The sequence below is a fragment of the Thermobia domestica genome, chromosome 17 (genome assembly GCF_964235325.1).
Source record: "Thermobia domestica chromosome 17, izTheDome1.hap1.1, whole genome shotgun sequence".
Classification (NCBI taxonomy): domain Eukaryota; kingdom Metazoa; phylum Arthropoda; class Insecta; order Zygentoma; family Lepismatidae; genus Thermobia; species Thermobia domestica.
This window is the reverse complement of record NC_137470.1, coordinates 136,929,971-136,956,855: the sequence shown is the minus strand read 5'-3', so window position 1 is coordinate 136,956,855 and position 26,885 is coordinate 136,929,971. Positions and strand designations below refer to the sequence as shown.

At 35.2% G+C, this 26,885-nt stretch overlaps 1 protein-coding gene across 1 annotated transcript in view; it reads right to left on the bottom strand.

Annotated features, from left to right (window-relative positions):
• LanA (laminin subunit alpha) overlaps positions 1 to 26,885 on the bottom strand; it is a 402,631-nt gene that overhangs the window by 186,736 nt on the left and 189,010 nt on the right. The window contains exons 16-23 of the mRNA XM_081744326.1: positions 26,385 to 26,594; positions 24,528 to 24,702; positions 21,522 to 21,652; positions 19,123 to 19,275; positions 15,886 to 16,066; positions 11,975 to 12,132; positions 8,007 to 8,163; positions 5,975 to 6,211 (exon numbers count right to left, since the gene is read on the bottom strand). Of these exons, the coding sequence (XP_081600452.1) occupies positions 5,975 to 6,211; positions 8,007 to 8,163; positions 11,975 to 12,132; positions 15,886 to 16,066; positions 19,123 to 19,275; positions 21,522 to 21,652; positions 24,528 to 24,702; positions 26,385 to 26,594 (1,402 nt within the window). The remainder of the gene's footprint in view (positions 1 to 5,974; positions 6,212 to 8,006; positions 8,164 to 11,974; positions 12,133 to 15,885; positions 16,067 to 19,122; positions 19,276 to 21,521; positions 21,653 to 24,527; positions 24,703 to 26,384; positions 26,595 to 26,885) is intronic.

Below are 26,885 nucleotides of genomic sequence, written 5' to 3'. Positions count from 1 at the left end.
AAATTAAAACAGAGTTAAGCATGGCATTTTAATCAACATACCGATTTTATGAACTTATTGGGAAACATGCTTGCATCTTTGTTCGTGCTATTTGTCTCCATTCTTATCTGTTGAAGACAATGAACTCACTGAATATAGTGCACAGCTTGAAGGAGAGAGGAAAACTTATTTTACAACTGCCACCCTATTCACTTCTGGATTATTTTATTAGTATTTCGTAGTATTTGAGTAGCAGCTCTTTTAACGTTTGCTTTGGTGCATTTCCTTGCTGTTTTCTTAATTTGCTTTCTAGGTAATGTATGACTAACCCTGCCCCAATCCTTTCTTGTATCGTATTAAAAAGTGAAATATTCAACAAAAACTCAGAACAAGAGCCAGTTCCATTTGGGTGTTTGGTCTGTAACTGGGAGCAAAGTTGCAATAAATGATATTCAAATGCTGTATTAGAATCTGAAGATTTTATATAAACATCAAAGTGTCTATCAGATAATGTCCATAGTTTACCATCACCAGCGAGGAGCTTTCAACACTCAGCCATTAAGGCACCCTGTCTGAACATTTGAAACCTATAGGGATATATTTCACCAGCAGACATCGGTTCGCAGGTAGTGCCAAATGTATGAAGTCGAGATATGTTATTTGTGTCTTACTCTCATGCTGTAATTATTTATCCTTGGATTACAGGATATTACTTGGAAAATGTCCCAATTATTTCAGACACGTGACGCCGTCAGCTCCCTTACATCACGGCCTAATTTATTCCTCCCATGCACAACGTACAATAATTCATAAAAGTGGTAATTGCCCCCTTTCACGTGCACTAGATGGGATGGAATTTTAATGCCACCAATCGTAAAAAGAAGAATTTTAGGAATGATCCGAAAAAAAAAAAAATGGATCAAAAGATTCCGATATTGGCGAAGAATTTTAGGAATGATCCAAAAAATGCATCTCGGCCAATAATTAGTTTTTGGATCAAGGGCCAGAAAATTTTTGAACGGACCCTAAATCAAGTTTTCGTATTTTCTACGGAATAAGCACATCATACTGAGTTAAGAGATAGTTCGCGTTTGGCTACACTATGTGTAGTTCTCCAGATGGTATAACGTGTACAAGAAAATTTTTGATTGAAATATATTGAATCTTTTGATCCAATAAGCAAAATGAAGACATAAGTAAACAAACGAAATGAATTAAAAGATTGTAATTTTAGAACACTGCCTAGTTCTTACTCTTAAATAGACCAGCTTTATGAGAGTGTGTGTGATTAAACAAAATTAACACGCTTAGAAATTAATATTCTCACTCGAATAAATTTATTAGAAATGAGTTTCTCCTCTTACTGTTGGAAATGGGTATATATTATTTCCAGAAAATGTTACTAAGTATGAAAGTGGATTACCATATGCACATTTCGTAGCAAGCAAAACCACTACATCTTGTGGGTACAAGAACGTGTATAGTTACTCTTCACATGCTCACTGCATACTTGCGATATTAAAATGCAGCAATGATAGAACAACTGATACAGCTACTCGTTTGCCCACAACAAGAAAAGAGTTATTAACTTCCAATATTCCAAGTGCATAATTTACCTGAATTTAGAGAAATACGTAGTTAAGTAATTTATTATTATGATTATTAATAATAACTGTGACCCTTCAAATCAACAGATGGTGCACATTCAAGTGAGTAATATAACAGTTCCATCTAATTCTATTTTTTCCGTACTTAATGTTTATTTCCAACACATAACATAACTGCAAACCTCGATGCTATTAAAGCTTACTTTCAATAGCCCTGATATTACTAATAACGAAGGCTCCAGCTCTTCATTCCGGAGGATGATTTGGTTTGCATAATTAAAAAGTAACATATAAAGCATATAAAAGAAAATTTAAAAATTAATGGAACTATTTTATTCAAAAGTGCACTAGAAAGTTTTTCTCTTCTTCTTTTCGTGTTCCATAATTTCGTTGGTTTTAAAGCAGAGGGTCCAATATTTCACAAATTATGTAAGTTTTTTTTTTTTTTTTTTTTTTTTAATACCCTATGATCATAATTCAGTATATGCTGCAAAATATTTTTCACTTTATATTTGGTCTAGGAATTAATTCGTGCGGTTGGTACGCACACATTGAAGCTGTAGTACAAACACAAAATACATAAATACCTTAAGAAAAATATTGTCCATCGCTAGCCACCACTTTCGCTCATCTGTCAGGCAATGTACGGATTCCGTGGCGAAAGAAGTCCTCATCCTTGGAAGCGATCCAGTCAGAGACCCATGTTTCGATATCTTCTGAAGAAGTAAACCGCTGTCCAATCAAATCGTTGTTCATGCAATCGAACAAGTAGTAGTCCGAAGGAGCAACGTCTGGTGAATACGGCGGGTGGGGTAAAACTTCCCATCCGACATTTTCTAAATAGGTTTTGACCGGTTTTGCGACATGTGGGCGAGCGTTATCATGTTGAACAATAAGTTTATCATGTCTGTTCTCCCATTCTGGTCGTGTTCTGGCCAGAGCTTGCTTCAAACGCATTAATTGTCGTCGATAACGTTCTCCATTCATAGTTTCACCCGGTTGCAGCAGCTCATAGTACACCACACCTTTCATATCCCACCATATGCACAGCATAACCTTTGCACAGTGAATATGTCGTTTTGGTTGTGATGGACCTGGTTCACCTGGTTTCACCCAGGCCTTTTTTCGTTTAGGGTTCTCGTAATGGATCCACTTGTCATCACCCGTAATAATTCGATGCAGAAACCCCTTTCTGCTCTGTCGTTGAAGCAGCAATTCGCAAATGGTTTTTCGTCTTTCAACGTCTCTGTCTTTCAATTCATGTGGAACCCAATGTGACATCTTTTGAATCATTCCCATGGCTTTCAAGCGTTTGGAGACTGTTGTTTGATCAACGCCTAATGCTGCTGCAAGTTGTTCCTGCGTTTGACACGAATCCTGCTCGAGCAATGCTGTCAATTCTTCGTCTTGAAATTTTTTTGGCTGTCCAGCTCGCTCTTGGTCTGCCAAGCCGAAATCACCACTTCTAAACCGTGCAAACCACTTCTGACACGTTCGCTCAGCTAGAGCATGGTCACCATACACTTCCACCAAAATACGATGACTTTCAGTCGCACTTTTCTGCATGTTAAAGTAATGCAGCAGGACACCCCGCAAAAACACTTTATCAGGCACAAATTGCGCCATGTTCACTTAACTACAAACTGGTGTTGTTGACGCTTTAATCCACTGCCCTATACTACGAACGATACGCGATGACAGGGGTTTGCAACACATGTGTGGATACACGGAACTGTGGGACGCTCCATTCGTTGCGCCATCTCTTGTCCACCCGCACGAATTAATTCCTAGACCAAATAGTAAACTTTTAAACGAAATCATATCATTTCAAACCCTTCTATGTACACTCATGTCCAAAATTATTGTCGCATGTCTATAAATATATTGTTGTAGGAATATAATTTGATAACGAATTCGCTCGGTATTTTTTGCAATGTTAGTATATGTATAATCGGCAAAGACATGTATGTGACAAATTTCATGTCAAAAGAGCATTAAATAGGAACAATAAAACGAAAATAAAACTTTCTTGTCCATTTAGCAACATTTTGATTTGCTCATTCTAATTTTCGTATTTATAATTCTTTTCCTATGAAATTTACCCCAAATATACATTTTCCGATTATACACATAGTATCAGTATTAAAAGTACGCTGCAAAATCATTATCAAATTATATTCTTACAAGAAGACAGTTGTAGATATGCGACAATCATTTTGGACACGAGTGTACATTATTTCCATAATAAAATTGGAATATCACAGACTATACAATCAATATAATTATTGTTAAGTCAGACAAGTAGTAACATATTGAGTCATTCTGAAAGTACCCACACTCTTCAGATAAGTTTTATGACATGAACCAATCATGCTCATATCATTCGGTAATCGTGTATATTGCAAAGTTCTATGTTTAGTTCGTAATCCTCTCTATTCACAGATTTATTATTTCTTTTTCGCTCACACTTTCCCACGTACTTTGTTTCCCAAAGCACTCTGAGTATATATTGGAATCAAAAACTTTAACGAAAAATATTGTTGCTACCAATAACAATCGAAATAAGGCTACTGAGGAAAATCTAATGACAAGTTTCATTGTGTACAACATGCATATATATATATACATATATATATATATATATATATATATATGTAAAACTGTAGTAACTATATATATATATACACATATATATGTACAATTATATAACTATATGTTACTATCAAAACGCATTTAGGAAATTTTACTTCGATTTAAGTTCCTACTAGGCAGGGCCGGACCTAGGCAACTTTCCGCTCCGTGCAATGGCATCATTCCCCCCTCCCCCTTTCTCCACAAAGAACAAATTTTAAAAGCCACGATTTTAAGTGCGTTTCCTATCATGAACAACGAAGCGGAGAGAAAGTTCACTCTCACTCAGAAAGGCCTAAATACTATTAATACAATCTCGTTGTGTCTGTTTTTTTATTATCTTTTTCCTTGGAGAAAGGGTTTTCTATTTAGTTAGTGAAAGATAAAGCAAACACAGCTGCAGAGGAAAGATTGTAATCCTTTCTTTAGAATTCAATATCGAGTTACAATCTCAATATATCAGTTTGCAATTCCAGTGCAACTAGATCTTTTATCTCTATTTCTTGATTTTCCTTTTATATCAGTTAAGAAATTAAAAAAATATACTTGTTTCCACCTTCAATGATAAGGAACTTGTTTGTGACAAAGACAAGACTAGTTTCATATAAAAACTGTGATAACTAACTAAATGGAACAGGCGCTCACTACCGTTCGAGAATTGAGTTCTTGCATTTGACAACAATCAAACAATTCATGCTGGGATTTGTTTGACCATTTGCTTTAGCACTGTCCATGTAACCTTAAACTAATGCGATTTAAACATTATTTATGAATGTAGTATCCAAATGGTAGGTCAGCTTACTAAATTTAACTACCATCATCATGAAGTCTGTTTCCAACAAGAAATATTTATTTTAAATAATATAGTTAATCACAGATTTTTGCCGCTCCGTGGAAATGCACGTGTTACACATATGGTAGAGCTGACCCTGCTATTAGGACTGTAAACCAGGCATAAAATATAGCCTTGTACGGATAAAGTAAGCAGTAAAAATAGAAAATAAGAGATAGTGTGATAGGAATAGTATGAAAGAATAAAGAAATAAAACAAACAATAAGGATGTAAATACAATCTAGCGTAATCCGTTATGAACCCGATTATAAAAAGCAAATCTCAATTCAACTTCAATTACTGAGGGATTTATTTTGAAAGAATGAACGAAATAATAATAATAATAATAAAACTAAAAAAATGCAGAAGGCACAGAGACAGAAACAATGGCCATAAATCGATAAGTAAAGAACAAAGGCAGAGTTGAGTGAACAAGAAAGAAAAAAAAATATTACGTAAGCTGATCAATAAAGACTGTTGATCATTGTTTATGAGGTGAATACAACGGCAAGGCACAGAAAACGAAACACGACTGTGTAGTGGGAGAAGTGACGAATAGCCTAGATCGAGCAAGTTTGAAGGCCATGACGCCAGGAATGTGGCCTTGGTAGCCGTTCAAATACACATAGTTCCAGTATGTCTTTGATGATTGACAAAAACGTTGGACAAGTGCATTGCATGTAATGGGCAATATTTTGAAAAAGACCATCAACATTTGGAGCATTAGTACAGGTAATTATGTTTCATTCATTTATGATCATTATTTATTGGTCAGCCCTCGTGTTATTTCAAGTAGATCCTCAGTTTCTTCTCATACTCTGAAAATTTGTCTCCAACGGGAGTGGAACCCAAAACCACGCATAGTAAATACTCGGCTATAAAAAAACTTATCTAAAATAAAATAAAATAAAATAAAATCACTTACCTGTCTCAGTGTCACAGACAGCAGTTGACGGACAGTTGCAAGGTTTACAATCTGGGTATCCAAAATATCCAGTTTTGCATAGTTCACATCTACGTCCTATAACATTTGGCTTACACTGACATTGACCGCCGAACTTTTCACACTCGAAACTTAATGATCCATCAATATCGCAGTTACAAGGAAGTGCTCCACTATTGTAGTCACTTGTCAAAGAAAATACACCATCTCTACAGAAACCTAAGGAAAAAGATTAGGATCAACAACAACATCCAACAATGTATGATATCTTCAAAATGATAAATTGACAGACTAAAGAAAATTCCGTTGAACAAAAATACATTTGGCAAAAGGTTTTTCTTTTATTTTCGACTAGCTGAAATACCCATTCTTCGCATGGAGGCTGTATTTGGAAGTCAACGCCTGTGGGTGTATCACCATTCATCTCAGCGACCGCGAAAACTATGTATTTGATACTAACATCGGTCATTTTGGATAATTTTTACATGTCTCGGTAAACTCCCCCCTCCCGCATGTGAACCCCGGCCCGCATACAATGGTAGCGGAATTTGAATGTCATCACTAATGGAAGTGTCACCAATGGATCTCAGTGACCGCGAACACTATGGATTTGACACTAATATCGGCCATTTTGGATTATTTTTACATGTCTCGGTACCCCTCCCCCGCCAGTAACCTCCGGCCCGCAGCCGAATGGGGTGAATTTGGAAGTTAATGCGATCGGAGTTTCACCATTGATCTCAGTGACCGAGAAAACTATGAATTCGACACTAATATCGGTCATTTTCTATTCTACTATTTTTACATATCCTGGTAAACTCCCTGAGACACCCTGGTTCGAAATTTGAAAAAAGAAAAAAAAAAAACGCTTCGTCTTGGTCTGGAACCTGGACCAAGGTACTCGTGACCCAAACTTGGTAACTCTCCGTTTTACCTCTTGGTTACCTCTTGGTAACTTTACTCGCCTGGTTCTCAGGCCGCACACAGACAAACTCTTTATTTTATTTATATTAGAAGGTAGGCATATAACATTTGGTGGGTGGGTGTGTAAAGTGCGTTAAGTCAAAAGTTAGTGTTTTAGAGAAATTGCATTTGAAAGTTCAGACATAAATCCAAAATCTGGTTTTGGGTTTCAGACATAAATTCAAAAAAACAAGTCTTATTAACATGAAGAACTTCAACAGTTAATCATTTTCCCAAAAACGGATTTTGGATTTGTCTGAACTTCCAAATGCGGCTTCTCTAAAACACTAATTTTTGACTTAACACACTTTACACATCCACCCGCCATTAATGGCTTTTTCCTCAAAAGAAAGAACAAAATCTTCGAAATTTAGATTTGACCCTAAGAATTCGGAGAGGAATTAGACAAGCTGTTGGCTTCACGTCTCGGTGGATTGCCACTTCCTGAGAGAAATTTCTGATAGTTCCAATGGTTTCTGGTTTCCGATATGTTTCAAAATTGTCCAATGGTTGAAACCCATTCCCATGAGTTTATTAAAACATATGATAGCTGTGACTTTCTGAAAGGTACAAAACAAAGCTCTTTTTGTTTCGAAATACGGAGATGACAAAATTGTCAAATATCGTGGTGACAGCAAGTCGACACTGAAAGTTCTGTGATGCAAAAATTTCATATGTGGTCCATCCAGAAAGGTAATTTTTGAAGAATATAACTTGAAAGAAATTTTATTTTATTTTATTTTAATTTATTTGAGCCCAAATGTCTGCAAAAGAAAGATTATTGTTGTAATATACGTGAAATGCGAAAAACTAGCAAATTTATTTCGATGAGGGTGGGGCTTGAGCCCGAAAGCCCCTAAATACGCTACTGATTATTATTATTATTATAATAAGAAAAATATGAACTGTTAAGAAGCACATTGTATCTGTTGTCTTACTACTTTTAACAGTGACGAACACACTAAAAGGGCTAAAAGTAGTAAAACATATTACACTATTGCTTTTAGGGTAATCATACACATATTACTAGTAATAATTTACATTATCTTACCTCCGGTATCTGTAGGAATGTAAAAATGATTCTGGCCGCATTGAGCAATGAATGCTCCTGTCTGATCAAGAGGTTCTTCATTTAATACTGAAGGAGTGTACTGATCAGCAGGTATTACCAAAATATAATCCAGCCACACACTCTTATGATTGGGTTCCTTGCAGAATAAATAACAGTATATTAGAATCACACTGGAAAAATGTCAATCTTTCTACAATCAACAATCAGTGGCAGCTCTAGAGAGAAGTCACACTGGTAAAAAGAAAGAGATAACAAACTGCTTAGAAGAATTAGTATATATTTCAAGATTTCTTCCGTTAACTTGTAGTGATAAAATCATATCTTTTATCAATGTGACTTCCCTTAAGGGCTCCTCCTATTAACAATATTATTCTAATTATTTTTGGTAGTAAGCTATGAAATAAAACTCCTTCTCTTGTACTTCGTTCTTGTTCACACTTCAAGAAATAGTTCCTGGTAATATGTTGTGAAATCCAACTCTTTAGATTATTCTGAAATACATACTTTGGCTATCGCTTTCCTGCCAAGACATCTTTAGATGTCAAGTCTAAGCAGTTCTATCACTGGTTTGTGGTCGTACCGCTCCAACATAAGTGAAGTGGGGCGGTAAGTAGTAGGCTCTCACTCGAGCAGCAAAGCCCCAATCCTTCCTCGACACAGCTAGTTGTAAGCTGACCAAGTTGATCCACACGCTTACGATAACACTCACTAACCAGCTCAACAAAGTGAACGATACGGATCTCCTGCGTTATCCGTCGCGTAGTTGAGGTGACAAGTAAATGTAAGCTATTTCGCTTGTGAAACCCAAGTCTGTAGGGTTTACGGTGGCTCAGTGGCAGAGCGCTTACCTCTGGTGCGTGGGGTCCCTGGTTCGATCCCCGGCCAGGCGAGTTTGTGACGGTCAACATCGTATCCGTGGGTTTTCTCGGGATACTTCCATCTCCTCCCACTTTCCCATTCCACAAATTATTCCATCATCATTCACTTGTCTCAATCATCCGTCTTCCTTAGCCTAAAGGGTCTGTTTCACACTAGTAAGACAATATGAGATAGAGATATGCTTTTTAACGAAAGATCCGAAGCAATGGGATTCTAATGCTCTTACGTCTCTAACACTAAAGACAGGTGTGTTAACCACTTACCTACAATGTATTCAGTTTAGAATAACGCTACAATGTTGGACAAATTTAAATTTCTTCAGTACAAATAATATTTTATGTAAAACAAGCAATTAATACAACTGCAACTGTTTTACAAATACAAGTTAGGAACAATTTATTTTTTCCTACAAAAAAAATTGACTTTTGAAGTTATCAAAGTAGCTAGATCAAAACATTGTAGAGTATATTACCAGAACAAATTTCTAAAGAACGTCTTGAAAAGCATTATACGTCTAGAAAATATAACCAAAAGCTTATAAAAACATATAAAAGAAAATACTGATAGGAAAAGATAAAAAAGAATTTTAGGAATAATCCAAAAAATGGATCAAAAGATTGCGATCTTGGCCAATAATTAGTTTTTGGATCAGGGTCTACAACATTTTTGAACAGCCCCTAAATCGAGTTTTCGTATTTTTTACGGAGTAAGCACATCATACTGATTTAAGTGATAGTTTGGGTTTGACTACACTATATGTAGTTCTCCAGATACAAGGGCTACAAGATAATTTTTGCCTGAAATATATTGGATCTTTTGATCCAATAATATTTTGCAAAATTATATGCAATGAAACGTCCCTGTATTACCCCATTAATAAAGTACAAAACCGATCGTCACTAAGAAGTAGCGTATTTCTTCAGTAACAATAATGTTTGCTTAGATATTCTGAGTTCATCATACTACATAGATCTACTTTTTGGGTTGTAAAACTGAAATTGATGCAATTTGACTGTAATTAATATCACACACAGATCGTATTTTCATGCTGAAATTGCAATTTTTTCTTTCATTTCAGGTCACTAACGGTATGGATAGTAAGAATCGACAAACACCAATCATTGAGTTCTTGTACAAAAAGGGATATACAGCTGCAAACATCTACGGTCAGTTCCGAAAATTTTATGAGGAGGACATATCGGACGAGAACAATGTTTAGCAGGTGAAGATGAACAGAGTAAAAATGAAATGAAATGAAATCTTTGAGTTTTACGTCCCATGGGTATGCCGGTTAGGCTAAAGGAGACGGTGATTAGAGAAATGAATGAAATGGTGGAATGAAGAATGTAGGAGGAAACGGGAGAACCCCAAGAAAACCCACGCACACGGTGTTTGTCCACCACAAAGTTCACTTGGCGGGGGTTAAGATCAACAGAGAACAAAATACATAGTGGAAGACAAGCAAATGTAGTTGATGACATGATCAATGTAGATCGTCGAATCATGTTCCGCTTCATTGCCTGGACCTTGAACTGTGAACGTGTTGCTGTGCAAAGAATTATAGGGAATCCTGACCATAGAAAAGTGTGTGTCTTATCACTTAATCACGTAATAACGGTGGAAGTGTGTTGAGAAGTTTTCCTTATGCTTAACGCAGGTAAAGGGAACATTTATTTTAAACTATTGGCTGAAATTTAGGCTTGAGTATGCCAGCATGTCCCCAAGACTAAGAGGATGTCCAGTGACTTCTGACACGACAACTCGCCCAGGCCTAAAATCTTCAAAAGTCACAGGTCCGCCGCCAAAGTCATGATTCTTGTATTGTGGTATGACAAAAAATCATTCAGCTCGATTTTCTACACCAGGGTTCAACTGTGAACAGTAAACGTTATACTGAATCCTTGAAGCAACTCAAGCAAATCATCCAACGAAAAAGATCTAGGAAAAATGTTGATGCCATAAAAATGACTATAATAATGCCAGACCGCAAACATCTCTCGCAGCAAATCAATGCCTTACCAGAATGGAGTGATCAGCATCTAAAATTGGATCCAGTAACGATGGTGTTCCACCTCCGTACAGTTTGACTTAGCATTATCTGGTTGCTACCTATTTCCTATACTCAAGGATAACCTTCGTGACTATTGATTCATTGATGCAGCCTATGTAAAAGAAGTCATTAGGACTTGGTTAAGGCAGTGCGAAGTAGAGTTTTTCCAATGTGTGTTTCTGGATCTCTGATTCAAAGGTGTATAAAATATGTTGAGTCCAACGCAGATTAGTATAAACATTGCGTGATCCTAATAAATAATGTGAACTTAAGTAGATGTAGAAATGTTTACGTATGTTTCTTCCTCGATTTATTTAGTTATTTATTTATTTTTCTTTTCGATTATGAAATTTATCTACCCGAACAAGTAAGTTCAATGTCACATACACGATGTTACTACTTTTACAAACCCTCAAGGTGGGTTATTTACACTAAACCAAAACTGAAATTTACTTTGTCCTTGGGTAAAAAGTGGTAAGTTTTGGGTTATGAGGAAAATTACCAGTCAGATATCTTCATACAAAATGTCTTCAGTACTGTTCTGTATTAGAAATAACTACGTCTAAACAACTCTCCATACAAAGAGATGTGTTTTAGATAACTAACACCACTGTACATACCTGTTGTTACTATCTCGATAACTTTACATGTAGTGGCACCAGGTAGTGTAGTCGCTCACGCTCTCGCCTTCGGTGCGAGCGGTCTCGGGTTTGATTCTCGTTCTAACATGGCTGTAGATGCCAAGAGCTCAGAAATCTAAATCCTAAAAAACCTTTATATGTACAAGGGACCTGTATTAACTACCCAGGAAGAAAACTACAAGTACTAATTTAACAATTATAACTTTACCAATCATGGATTTGACGAAGCTAAAATAGTTAGAAAATACAAGTAAATAATAGTTCCTTCTGTATAACGTAGAAATGAATTCGTAACTTTTGGATTCATAACTTAATATTTCTAGCTTCAAATTTAAGACAAAATTGGCAGGATTCAGTGATTTATTTAAAATACTTACTTTGAGGGTGACAAAGAAGTTTTCCACCACTTGGAAATATGTGTTACCATCAGCTTGTTGAATGACAGATCGACAACCAGAGTTGGAAGGACAGTTTCGAACTGGTAGTGACGCTTCATAAAATTGTCCGTTTTGAATTAATGCTTCCACGTCAAAAGCTGAAAAATATATTTGCTAACAGTGTTACATATCTGGAGACTTATCTTTATTTAAACCTATCTATCTAGACAGATATATATAGTTATCTAACTATTCTATCATATGATGATTTCTCGAACTAGACAATTTAAGTACTTAACTATTTCGCGACTGCAGAATACATTAAGAGGTGCAAGATATAGTCTCCTGTGGTAGTAAGCTTTTACTGAAATTACGAACATGTCGTAGACTTAAACTGTGAATCTTGTATAAAATTAAGCAGTTATAAATAATTAAGTACGTTTGTTTTGAAAGTTCACAAATATATTGTTAAGTCTTCATCAGAGAAAACCAACGATAAAAGTTGCGAATATATTACGTATTGTCTTAGTAAGATGACAATAATAATATTAACTCATGATAAAAGACTGAATTATCATTACAGTCAATCACAGTTTTATTGTCTAACATGAAAGACATTTACTGGATAAGATTATTTTGGTACGCATTCGTTATAAGTTTGAGGGACAACTATGCTATTCATTATTTGTACTCTTCTACACGGAAATGCAGAGAGACGTTGTAATGGAAATAACTTTTAGTACAAAATGAAATTCAATTAACCATATTCAAACAATTAAATTGTTTTGAAGTTCCAACTTAAGCGTATGAAAATCAAAGTAACAGGTACTTATATGATAACTATACATAAAATTACTCTAAAGGCTAGAAAATAAGATTAACACAATGTGGAAGAAAACTAAAGCAAAAAGAAAGCACACAAGAAACAGAAGTTTGGTCGTTCAGTGTCAGATATTTCTACCTTACAACGTACTCTTCCATTATACGAGGGTAAGTCAAAAATTATCCGCAATGTTGACATAACTTTTCTTACGTTGTTCATACTGACTTCTGTTCTCATGTATTTTATTGTTATGCTGTTGTGGTCATGCTATGAAAGTTTGATCTTAATTTCTTTATTTGTCATGCAGAGAGATCATGGACGCTCCATTAGAAGTTTGCACCAAAGAGGAACAAAGAGCAGTGATCCGGTTTTTGTGTTCGGAAGGTGTATCAGGGGCCGCAATCCATCAAAGACTTTCAGCACAATACGGGAACAATGTCTTTCCGCAGTAGAGTGTCTACGAATGGATGCAAAATCAAAAATGGTCGCACAAGTGTTACGCACGAGGAAGGAGCCGGACGACCGGTGAATCGCTTTTGAATTTTTCAATCCATACGTAGACAGTCCCTTGCGGAAAGACAATGTTCCCGTATTGTGCCGATAGATTACGGCCTCTGATACATCTATCAACCAAAAATACCGGATCACTGCTTGTTGTTCCTCTTTGGTGAAAACTTCTAATGGAGCGGCCATGATTTATCTGCAACAACAAGAAGACAAATGCGTGAATTAGGATCAAACTTTCATAACAATACAATACACGAGAAAGAGTTCAGTATGAACAATGTAAGAAGGGATGAACAATATAAAAAGAGTTATGACAAAATTGCGGATAATTTTTGACTTAACCTCGTAGTATTACAATACAATATTCAGTATAGCCAACAACAACACAAAAACCTATTCTTTTTTAATACTCGTTCTGCATGCTCCACTCTTTTCCACAATCTGATGAAAGATTCCCAGTCTTGAAAGCTATTGTTTATATTTAGCTCTCGTAGCGTGCTTCTGTGCATAACTATCATGCAGTTCCCATCTATTTTGGTTTGGTAAAATACTGTCATATAACTATAAAACTTATAAAGAATGTAACCTTATATTCTTTCATTGATGCTTCGTCAGACTGGGAAAGAAGATGTATGATCTATGGAACTATTATACAAGAATTGTGTTATTTACGGCAGAACAAGCGCTTTTATGTATTCTTCGTTGTAAGTATATACAAAACAAAACAAAATCAATTATTAAACTTATGTAGGCGCATGAGAAGATGATTCAAATTAACAAAAAATTGGTTACTTACCAATATATCCTCCCGTGTGAAAACTAAATATTTTCCAGACGTATCGAAACAACACGCTAGTTCCGTCGTAAGTGGTAAGATAACAAGAATAAAAATGGATGACAGAAATATGGTATGGGAATAGGAATACATACCACCAAATGAACATAATGTAAAAAATTGGTACTAAAAGGAACGAGCAAAGCACAGCGGAAGAAAGAAAAAAGTTGAATTTGAAAGAAGCCTGGTGTCTATGCTACGTCACTGTTGCCAGAACCAAAATACACATCATATGAAAATGAAATGAAATCTTTGAGTTTTACGTCCCACGGTTATGCCGGTTAGGCTAAAGGAGACGGTGATGATGAGTGATGAATGAAATGGTGGAATGAAGAAAGTGGGAGGAAACGGGAGAACCCCGAGAAAACCCACGCACACGGTGTTTGTCCACCACAAAGTTCACTTGGCGGGGGCTGGGATCGAACTCGGGACCCCTAGCACCAGAGGTGAACGCTCTACCACTAAGCCACCGCGGCCCCATACACATCATATGTAGGTAGCAAGATTTTAACAATGTTGCCAGAATCCAGACTTAAAGCCAGTTTATATTTGTGAATAAAGTTACTTTACTTTGTTGCTTTACCACTGAAGACGGAACTAACTTGTTGTTACGATATGTCGGAGGAATATTTAGTTTTCACACGGGAGGATATATTGGTAAGTAATTTCTTTGTTAAATTAAATTAAAATTAACTATATTTAGGAGCAAGTAACGACATAAAGGAATAAATATACATGTTACTTTCATAATCGCATAATGGTTTTAACTTCATACACTCTCTAGAAATATAACTGCTGGTGGAAAAATGCTACAGAGACTTAGTAGTGGTAGAATGAGACGTAGTAGTAAAGAAAATTTCGTTGTGTTAAATGAAAAGGATTATTGATTTTGTTAATTTAATAATGGCAGAATATCAAAGTTAAGTTGGTTTGTTGTTTAACATTACATAGTAAAAGTTAAATAGTATTCATGTACAGGGTGGTCACAAAATCCTGTTATCCTTGACAAATGTTAATGTAAGTTTTCCCGTTACCCCTTGATAAATGCTAATGTAAGTTTTCCTGTTACCGTTTGATAAATGTTAATGTAAGATTTTCCGTTACCTCATTATGCTCTCGCCGTACGTGAATACATACGTGGTACTCCGGATCTGCCAACACCACTTGCCTGCCCACCACGAAGCCCAGACCTCACCACCTGTCATAATGCGCTATGGGGGTTTATAAAGAGCATCGTTGCGCAAAACCGTTTCGATACCACTGCCGAACTGACAAAAGCAGTGAAACAAGGTTTCATTCAAGTTACTCCTGCAATGCTCCGCAAAATGCTGCACAGAACCTGGCGGCGTATTATCCTTTGTCATGAGAATGCCGATCGACAGACTGATCCTTTGGACACTTAATGTTTCCTATTTCAATAAAACTTCTCGAAAGCATTTTTGTTCATGTCATTCAGTTGTTTCCGTGTAGTTGTTTACGTACGTTTAGTGGTTTATGTTACTTATTTTAAGGGGTAACGGGATTTTGTGGCCACCCTGTATTTTAATTAATGTGCAAGAATCTATTAGTTTATAATATTGGTAACCAAATGACAATTTAACAATAACGTATTTTGAAGTATATATTTTTTTTTAAATCTTGAAAACTGGTCAATAAGAAAAGTGTAACAATCAGTAAACAATACAATTGTGCAATAAGCAGTAAAAATATTTTAAGTAAACCTAGAAATGTTTCCAGTAAGCTAACCTGGGTAATCAGGTTGATAGTAGTGTACTACAAACACATATAATCCTGGCTGAGATACTTTTCCCGTGATGTCGATCATAGCGTCTTGATGATCCAAATATATCAAGCCAGTTCCGTTATCAAATATGTCGGCAGGAAGTGTAGTGGCTAGTTGCTGTTCATTTCCATGTTCAAATTCCACCTACGAGAGGAAAGAAAACATATTTACTTTATGTTCAATAATACCGGGTGTCCGAGACGAAATGGCCTAATTTGAAATTCTTACACTGAAATGTTCGTTCCTTGAAATTATCGTTTCACTTAATAATTTTATCGTTTGTAAGTCTTTCTAATACCTTTCCCAGGGTTCACACTGAAATTCTGATATTGATTTTCCTGAATTTCCATAACTGAGTAAGTAAATTTTCCCTGAATTTCCATCACTGATTGAGTATATTTTTCCTGAATTTCCATGACTAAGTAAATTTTTCCTGAATTTCTATGACTGAATAAGTAAATTTTCCCTGAATTCCTATCAGTAATTGAGTAAACTTTTCCTGAATCTCCATGACTAAGTAAGTAAATTTTCCCTGAACTCATTACTGATTGAGTAAATTTTCCCCGAATTTCCATGACTGACTAACTAAATTTTCCGTGAATTTCCATGACTGAGTAAGCAACTTTTCCCTGAATTCCTATCAGTGATTGAATAAACTTTCTCTGAATTTCCACGACTGAGTAAGTACATTTTCCCTGAATTCATTACTGATTGAGTAAATTTTCCCCGAATTTCCATGACTGACTAACTAAATTTTCCGTGAATTTCCATGACTGAGTAAGCAACTTTTCCCTGAATTCCTATCAGTGATTGAGTAAACTTTCCCTGAATCTCCATGACTGAGTAAGTAAATTTTCCCTGAATTCATTACTGATTGAGTAAATTTTCCCCGAACTTCCATGACTGACTACCTAAATTTTCCTTGAATTTCCAACACTGAATAAGTAAATTTTTCCTGATTCGCGAACATTTATAATTTATGGTTAAGTTTAAAGAAGTCAACCTCTGGCGTCCTATGCTCTTCTTATTTTATTTTATTTTATTTTTTATTTTTGATAGAGTATAAGTTTACTTTGTTACTGTAAATACTTATTGAGACAAACTTCCTGTATTTGAAATATAATAAAACACCAGAACCAAACAATAAATATAGAATAACGACATCTTTAATGCCTCAGCATTCTGATTACACTTATAAACATAAACAAGTAAACACATATCATAATTTGGCTTATCTCTGATTATATACAAACAACAAACTTAATTTTTCTGTTTCTGTATCATCTGCATTTTTATTTAATTTGTCCTTCTTCTTCATTAATATCTTTTGAAGCATTAATATCTCCTAAACATAATTTTCTTTTTTAGCCTTTCTCTTATTATCTTTTCGAATCTGCCTTGGTTATTTGACGTGTATGTCGTCTGTAGGCAGTATAATGTTTAACATCGCTTCAGTAATAAGAACTTTCTAAATATTTTCGTGAAATCTGATTCCATTTTCCATTGTCTTCTGAACAACTAGACTACGCTTATATAAATATTCTACAAGTAAACTTTTATTTATAGAAAACTCACCCTTTTATGCAACGTGTTCATGAGAAAATATAAAGATTAATTTATTAATCTTCTACAATTCCAAATAAGGTTTATTTCCTTATAGAAGAATAAAAATAGTCAACTTTTAAACATATACACGTTTTCTAAAAATATTTTGAAGTTCAACTCTAAAATTGAATGAGGAGGGCACGGTGGCTAAGGGGTAGAGTTCTTACCTTTGGTTCATGGGGTTGCTGGTTCGATTCCCGGTCACGTAAGTTTGTGGTGCACAATATCGTGTCAGTGGATTTTCTCAGGGTACTCCCGTTTCCTTCTACATTCTCATTCGACTAATTCTTTCATCATCATTCACTTAGCTTAATCATAATCTCCCTTAGCCTAAAGGGCATAATCATCCGTCTCTCTTAGCCTAACAAGCACAATCGTGGAACGATAAACTGAAAAATTATTTCTAAAATTGAATGAGCTTCGTTACAAAATATATTACACTAGCAGCGTTCACCCCGCTTCGCTGCGGTCACCCCGGAACGCAATAAACTTTGTTACTTAGATAATTTTTACTTTTTCGCTTTCAAGTGATTTATAGCGCCTGTCAGTTATGTTAACCCGCCGAGTCACAGGGTCATGCGGGTTGCATATAAATACGTTTATTTTTATACCTATGATGAACTAATAACAAAGGATTTGTACGTATGGACACCTGAATGGTCAATTATCTCAAGACACTGGTAATTGAAAATTAAAGTGATATGATAAAAATCATCTAGGGTCCACATCCTAACAACCCCCCAAAAATGAAAGAAATCGGTTCAGCCGTATTAGCGTGATGAGCGGACAAAGGATTTTTTTTACGTATTGACACCTGATTGGTCAATTATCTCAAGACACTGGTAATTGAAAATTAAAGTGATATGATAAAAACCATCTAGGGTCCAAATCCTAACAACCCCCCAAAAATGAAAGAAATCGGTTCAGCCGTATTAGCGTGATGAGCGGACAAAGGATTTTGTGCGTTCTCTTTTATATATATAGATTGTGTTTTCTCCTTCTCAGCAAGGATATCTGTGATTCCATTATTAATATAAAGTTATCAGTCTGAATGTCTTACTAGTATCTGAGCACGAGTACAATGACACCTTGAGGACTGCTATCCTCAATACTCATAATACTTCTGCTCTTGTAATATAATCTTTGGTGCAAAATGCTGCTAGTGACTGAAGAGCCTACAGATATTGGTACAGATGTTGCCTTACTAATCGATGACTCAGGATTACTTAAACCTTCAACATTAGTTTTTGGAACACTAGGAGACACACGATCATTGTTTTTAAAACAATTGTAGGTACACTCAAAAGTTTTCTATGCACGGCTCAACTTCCTGAAATTTCTATGACTTCTCTGTCAAATATATAATTTCTCTGACTCTCGGCGTATTTTGAAGTATTTTCCTCATTTCCTTTCATTCGTTAATTTTCTCTGCCTTTTCTTGACTTTCAGATTCAGTGTAAACCCTGAATTTCTTCTCCTTGAGAAACGCACCACAGATTTTTTTTTTTCTTTCTTGAGTATGGGATTGGTTTTACCTTGAGTATGGGATTGGTTTTACACTTAGCATGACTGTACAACTAAGAATATTTGCTCACCTTTTTCGAATCCGGGATCGTTGGGAAGCTTGCTTGCACACATTTTCCATCTCTTCTCACACAAGCTGATTGCAATCTGATGTAGTCTAAAGACCATTCATCGTAAGGTATAGCAACCACTGATTCTATGGCTACGTTGGATGTTTCATCTCCCTGAAAATACACATTTATATTATTTCTATATTCTTACACCCATTGAACAATGTATTTATAACATTTATCTTTTCTGATGTATATAGTGACCCAAAATTATTTACGAATATTAAAGTACATATTCTTGTTATATACTAAAAAAATAATGCGGTGTGATGGAAACGTTCACACACACCCTTCAAAGAAGTATTTGAAGTCATGTCCTCGCGAGTTTGATGTTATAAAATACTGTGTTGATAAGAAAAAAATGAAATGAAATTTTTGAGTTTTACGTCCCACGGTTATGCCGGTTAGGCTAAAGGAGACGGGGTGTTGATAAGAGTTCCTTTTTACTGGGGAACAAGTAAATTCCCACCTACCGTTGCTGCTACATGCAATGAATGAAAATGAAAATGATCCAAATAGGATTGTTCAATTACAGCAGCGATCTGTGGTACAACCCACGTGGTCCGAGATGAAAGCACCGACATCGAAAGTGAGTGGCTGTTCTGGGAAGTGGTCTGGGTGGCATACTGGTTGACGCATCGGCATGATATGCCACAGGTCCCGGGTTCGACTCCCGGTCCAGTCAGTCACTATTTCACTCTTTGCGTTAGAGGATTTGGTGTGTAAAATTAAAAAATTGGTTGTTTCCTCCATTCATTAGTATATATGATTTTGCACAATTAATGATTTGTAATTTTCCTTACATTAGATTTTTCTCATCATACTTCAATTCTTGCAGTGTAAATGCCCAAGTAGAGTACGTGTCGTGTTTAGCGTAGTTCAAAGTAAGAAACTGTACTACACATCTATGATAAGTTGGTACAGCGACACTCTCAAAGCATAACTTTTATGCGTGCGTTAGCAGTTGTTTTAGTACATATCACAGTGTATAAAATTTGATTATCAGCTTTCATAGAAGAGAAGGAGGAGGTCGAAAGTGTTAGTTATTTAAAAGGATAGGTCTTAAACGACCTTTGATACGAGTAGGTATTGGCACTCGATCCTGGTCATTTTTGAAATATATGTTTGAAAAATATATGTATATAATTTGTTTCTAACTACTATCTGCCTTCCACAATTTCTGAACGTTTAACTTCTAATTTTTTTTTATTCTTTTGCATGATATCAAGCGCTGACTGTGATATACCATTATTCGATATTATTGTACTTCCTGAATATGCGGCTATCATCTACATGAAAAGGAGGCTTTTCTCTTATTGTTGAAGGCAGCATATATTGGGTTGATGTAATTGAGATATCCGATTTTACACCTGGTGAGAAACGACAATCTGTAACGCAGCCAATAGATGGACCTATGTCACGCACACGACGTCACAAACTCCATAGATGATCAAAAAACAAGCCTCAGTGCTCGGTTACTAAAGACTCAGTGTGTTGTTGAACAGGCTCGTGAGAAATTGCACCACTGAAAACACACAATTGTAAGTGATTTTCTTTACGAATTCAAACTCCGGTAATTTGCACATCTAGCCACGTAAAACATCAACAGTGTATTTCGGCCAGGATTAGTAAATAAAATCTTCAAGCACCGTTGGTTTATGAAATCTCGTGCTGATGACACAATGGCAGTAGCTGGATCGTGCTCAACGTCTATGATAGTTTTCGAAACTCATCCTCCATCCGCAGAGGGTACTGGAGGTGGTATGGTGGTCTAAGATGGGGTGGGGGGTCTTTCTCCGTCGAGATAAAACCATCATTGCAGTATTGAGTTTCATGAAACACAACAGAAACTTATTTGCAAGTACCTAGCAATGGTCAAGAGACATGGTTTACTCATGTTGCACGAAAATTCACGGTCACATGTCGTTGAAACTAAGGTGCAGACTCTATATAAAATCCTTCCTCACCCAGTGTATTCTGCTGACGTCTCTCTCATTTACTACCAACCTATTTAGACATCTCGATCATTCTTTGTAACAAAAGTTTCCCTGATGAGTGGGTGTTCTAACATGAGATTGAGGACTTCTTATCGCAGACTCCAGTTTTTTTTTCTTTTTTAAATGAAATTCAATTGTTGGCCTAACAATGGCAAAAATATGTAGTTTCAACTAGGGATTACTTTGACTAACCAGTTTTTATTTTTAACCATTTATTTATTTATTTTATTACTATTTTCCTTTGCAAGTGATTGCATGTAAATCGGAAATTTCAATTACAGCAAACAAATAAATTCAAATAATAACTGAAGAAATATATCATCGTCATGCAATTGGGTGCCAGTTTTATTAAAATGTCCTTACCTTGAGAACTAAGCTAATGAAATTAGTATCGAACTTGAAAACAGCAACTCTACCATGTTTGTCAATTACAGCTTGACGACAAAGAGTTGTGTATGGACAGCTGTACAAAGTAATTTTCCCCTTATCTCGTCCTAAGAAGAAAAATGAAATATTCAATATTACTAAAACTTGTTTCAAATTATGAGATTACAACAATAAGAGTAAATTAAACGCCATGTAAGTTCCCTATTATTGAAAATCAGAAGTACAGTCATCAGAAGAGTGCTACCTCCATTATACATATTCATTTGTTAGTAACATGAAATAAACTGACAAATTTGAGCCGTTCTCCTTAACTGTATAAAATGCAGTTCTCTTTAAAACATCAGAAACTGCGCTCTGATTTGTCAACTATTTCCGAATTTACTGACAAATGAATATGTAAGGAGAACTAGAGAAGTAAGCACTTTTCTGATCACTATACACGGTAAGTATATAAAGAAGACAAAATATGTAAAGAGTACAAGAGAAAAACATGCTAAGTCCAAATTACACGATTTTGAGATATTTGTCCCTTCAGACAGCTGATGGCAGCATCTTACCAATAGTATAACAACCCTGCGAAAGTAACAACTAGATCCCATTTTCTAAACGAGTAAAGAAATCCCATATAAGGAAGAACCTGTTTTGCCCATGCTTTAAAACCGCTCTCCTGAAAAACTTTACGAAATGTGACTTAGCGTGTTTTTCCCATGTACCCTTCATAAGCTTAATTCCACTTATGAGCTAACTACTTATTTAAAAAATAGAAAAAAAAGCAAAGATTCCTTTCTGTCTGTCACGCGTCAACGTTAAGGTTTGTTCTAAGATGTAAAAACATGCCAAGAAGCTCGCAAAATGTCAAAATCAGTATATGGGATGGAATTGTGGCATTGAAGACTGTTTACAAGTGGTATGAGCGATTCAGAAGACGCAAGAAGTCGGTTGAAAATTAGCACCGATAGGGACGTCTTCCTGCGTCAAAAGCAGATGGAAACGTAAAAGAAAAAAAGAAGACCAAATGATGCGTTCAAACAGGCGAATGACCATACGAGAGCTTGCGAAAGAACTAATCTCGTATGGGTCCGTGAGAAACATTTTAAGGGCCAATTGAACGGACAAATGACTTCCTCCTTCATCACGAAAACTCACCGTGCCATATATTGCTTTTGATCCTCAACTTTTTGGTTGAAAAAATAATCCTGCCTGTCCACATCCACCTTACTCACCTGATTTAGCACCATGCGACTTCTGGATCTTCCCAAAAAATTAAAACCGTGCTTAGAGGAAAGCGTTTTGACACCATTCCTGACATTGAGAGGACCACGACAGAGCAACTGAACGCCCTTCCAAAAGAAGCCTTCCAGAAATGCTTCCAGTCATGGATTTAACGTTGGGTTTAGTGCATAGCTAGCCAATGACAGTAGTTTCAAGGAGGTTAAATCAATTGCATATAAGCTTATTACCTTGGTTCTAATAAAATTATACACCGTATTTTTTGATCACACCTCGCACTTGTTTTAATCAACGACATCAGTTCAGAAACCAAAACCAAATTTCCATACATGTAATAGCTAGATAACAGACCTATTGAAGTTTGATGTTGAACAAACTTGTATGGTTTCATCCGATCGACTGTGTGCAACAGAAATACAAACAGCACTAGATATTCATTTTAAGTGATTACAAAGGTGAAACAGGTAGCAGACACTGAAAATATATGTAATTCAAATCCCGAAATAGTGATGAATTAGAAACAAAACAGAGTTATGTTCTAATGATGTGTGATGTTACACCGAAAACTTACAAATGATATTAATGATTGTCCTTCTATATTTGATCTTTCAACATCTGCGTCAACTTAGAAGTTGATAAGACTAAAATCTCGTAAGAATAAGTAAAACCGTACAGTAATAAGAAGAGAAGTCAAAAAGTACAGGGACGAGAAAAGGTACGTTTATTCTAATGATAGAAAACTGAAACATACATTATTTTTCTACATCAATTCCCTACACTTCAACGTACTTTTCCCAACGTTTCACAAGTTTTTTTTTTCTTCCGTCGAAAAAAAAAAAAGTGTTTCGGTTGCACCTGTAACCAATTTTGCACTGCATCAGTGACTAGCTGATAGTTAACGTTTAAATTTCTTAATTTCTGGTGATGATGGGTGTTTCCAAACCATGTTCGCAGCCTTACTTTCCGGTTCGTGATGATGTACCCAAGTTTCATCTACAGTAACGATTTGCTGTAAAAATCCATCTCCCTCGCGACGATAAGGAGCCAAATATTTACGAGAGATGTCCAACCTTTGTGCCTTATGCTTCGCGATAAACAGCTGTCACCATACTGCGCTTGCATTAAACAAATAATTTCCGCAGATTTAACACCTTCCGCAAAGAAAAAGCGAATCACTGCCCTCATTTCCTTGTTGGTGCAGATCGACAATGGAGCTACCATATTTAATGGTCTCCTACAGCCCAACAATTAACGCGGTAATAAGAGTGACAAGTTACATAGAAGTGTCACAGACGACACTAATTCAGCGCTGAATACTAGCAGTCTTACCAAACCCTAATGCAAGAAATTGGTCCCTTTACTTTTTGACTTCTCCTCGTATATTCAGGACGTAACTGGGATTCGAACAGCTTATACAAATCATTGATTACATTTGAATAGAAATGGTATTGTCGCTACAGTTGAGAAGAAATCTAGAAAGTGAAGCCAGCTGTTATGATGTCAAGGACGCTATCATCTTAGGATACTAAGCTTTTCTGTTACGATTACTAACAGGAACCATTTGTGAAAACTTTTTGGGACTACCTCGTATAATTTTAAATATTAAATTTTGTATTCATATCTTGTGTTTTATACAAATGTACTAATAAATATGTTTGTTATCAGTCTGTGCACTTATACAGTTTAATTTTGCAAGGTTAGAAGTATTTCCATGTCGATTGTAAAGTAATGCATAAAAGAAAAAGGAATCACCTTTCTGTGTACTAGTCTCCACTTGCAGAACTGCAGTTTTTGTGACTTCCTTTGGTGTAAAATAATTTATCAGCAAAATATGTTTTCCTGGCTTCGATATCCGCAGATCCAAATGAATCTCTTTCTGATTTTCATTGATCAGAGGCATTTCATCCTGTTGTAATTCTTCCAAATGCTATATACAAGAAGCAACATAGTGTGTTATATCAATAGTCAAGGACATGTTGATTTAATAAATAACTAGTATGATTTTTTTAAATTTAACTACCTATAATCTTTCGAGATTTCAGAATGTCTATAAGTATAAGAGTTTGTAAATATTTTAATAAACTTTCAAAGAATATGGTTTAACTACTATTAAATAGCGATTCAAAGATTAGAAAGCAGGTAAGAAAAAGTATTCTATTAGTTACAAAAAGTGTTCAATTAGGAAATATGTTATTGAAAACTATAAGATTTTGAAGATGAAACTTAGTTTTGAAATCTACTTAGACTTGACTAGACTTAAAACTTAGAAACTTAAAACTCTATATTAATTTACAGGAGAAAAAATCAGTACGTTTTGAGTTTATTAATGCAGAAAGTACAACTCGATCACTCCTTGTAAAGTAACGTGATAATTTGTCAAAATCTTACATACTACGAGGACTGACTAAATGTTGTACTAAATGGTTAAATATTTAATTCCCGCATAGGATCAGAAGTAGTATATTCACATGTTAAGTCCAATTATTTTAAATGGAATAGATGACTTTTTACTTCAGATTTCAATTACATTAAAAACGTTGCGTAAATCCTCTCTTTTTCTTTGACATAGTGTCGAAATTCTGGCAATAACAGTTTTACAATAAAAGGTACGGGCCACCATGCTTAACTTTCTAGCTCCAATTCCTTAACTAAATTATGTTATGCCGCAGTTATTAATTAAACATTTTCTTACGAAATACGAACAAAATTATTGTTGATTTTTCGCACGAGATGACTTATATCATATGTTAGGCTTATTAATGAAGTTTTTGTTTATAAAATAATAATAATATTAATATTAAATAAATAAAAATAGAAATAACCCATAAAAATAAAGTACCCCATGTCGATACTTTCATGGTAGTGATTTACGCAACATTATAGAATTATTAATCGAATATTTATTTATGAAATATGAACACAATTTAATGAGTCGTTTTTGAGAAAATCGTCTAAAGTAACTAATTCTCAAGAGCAAACTACTCCTTGTGGATATTTTCGTAAGAAGTAACTTTCCCAACATTATAGAGGTATTAATAAAATGTTCATTTATGAAATATTACCAACATCGCCTGAGTTCTTTTCGAAAAAAAAAAAAAACTGTTCGAAAAAATTCATCCCTAACTATAAACTACCCTCCTAGATTTTTTGAATTAGAGATGACTGATTCTGCATTATAGTATTACTAATGAAACATTTATTTATGAAATAAGAACAAACAAAAATGATAACATGTCAAGTATATTATTTTGTTTCCTTCCATTTCTTAAATAACTATCAAAATTTGTGATAATTACATAATAATTTTATATAATTAATTTATATTAACTTACACAAAACAGAAAATAAATATTTCGAAATTATGAGTAACTAAAGCCTTAAACAAATCAGTACGAAGTATGTCGGAAAATCCTCTATGTAATCAACTTTAACGCAATCAAGAGGGACTTTAGTATAACATGCATGAACAGTCCCATGGTGCTTCTCTGATGTGCATGAAGTATTATTAATACCAAACATGATTTCGGTTTCAAGGTGCAACTATTGTATCAATTCTGTAAGAATTTCGGTGTGAATTTTGCAGTAGAAGTTCAGAGAGAACAAACATACCTCTTCATCTGTAAAGTATTCCCGTAACCTCTCCCTAGATTCGTCTTTGGAGATATATCCACCTTCGCCTCTTACCATATCATACTGACTTATATTAGGATACTTGAAGTGTCTGCATAATCCTCTATCTCCCACAGTACAGGGTGTATTCACTCTTTTCACAAGTATTGTAGCCTCGTAAAATGCCGCAGGAAGCAGAACGAAGTAATCCTATTGGAATGAATAAAATGTTTAATATTTGTTATGATAAATGTAATTAATTTACTTTGAAATCAAGTTAATGAATTTCTATTATAGAAGTTAAGAAGAAATAAAATAATAAAAGAACATGTATATCGTCCTAAATCTTCACGATTCATCTTAACCGTAAGAAATACATGCTATACATTATTATACTAATTTACATAAGCTTATAAAAAAAACATAGGAACTTTTGGAAATGGAGTAACAATAGTTTCGACTGTAATTTTGGAATTAAAACTTGCATGTAACACTACAGAA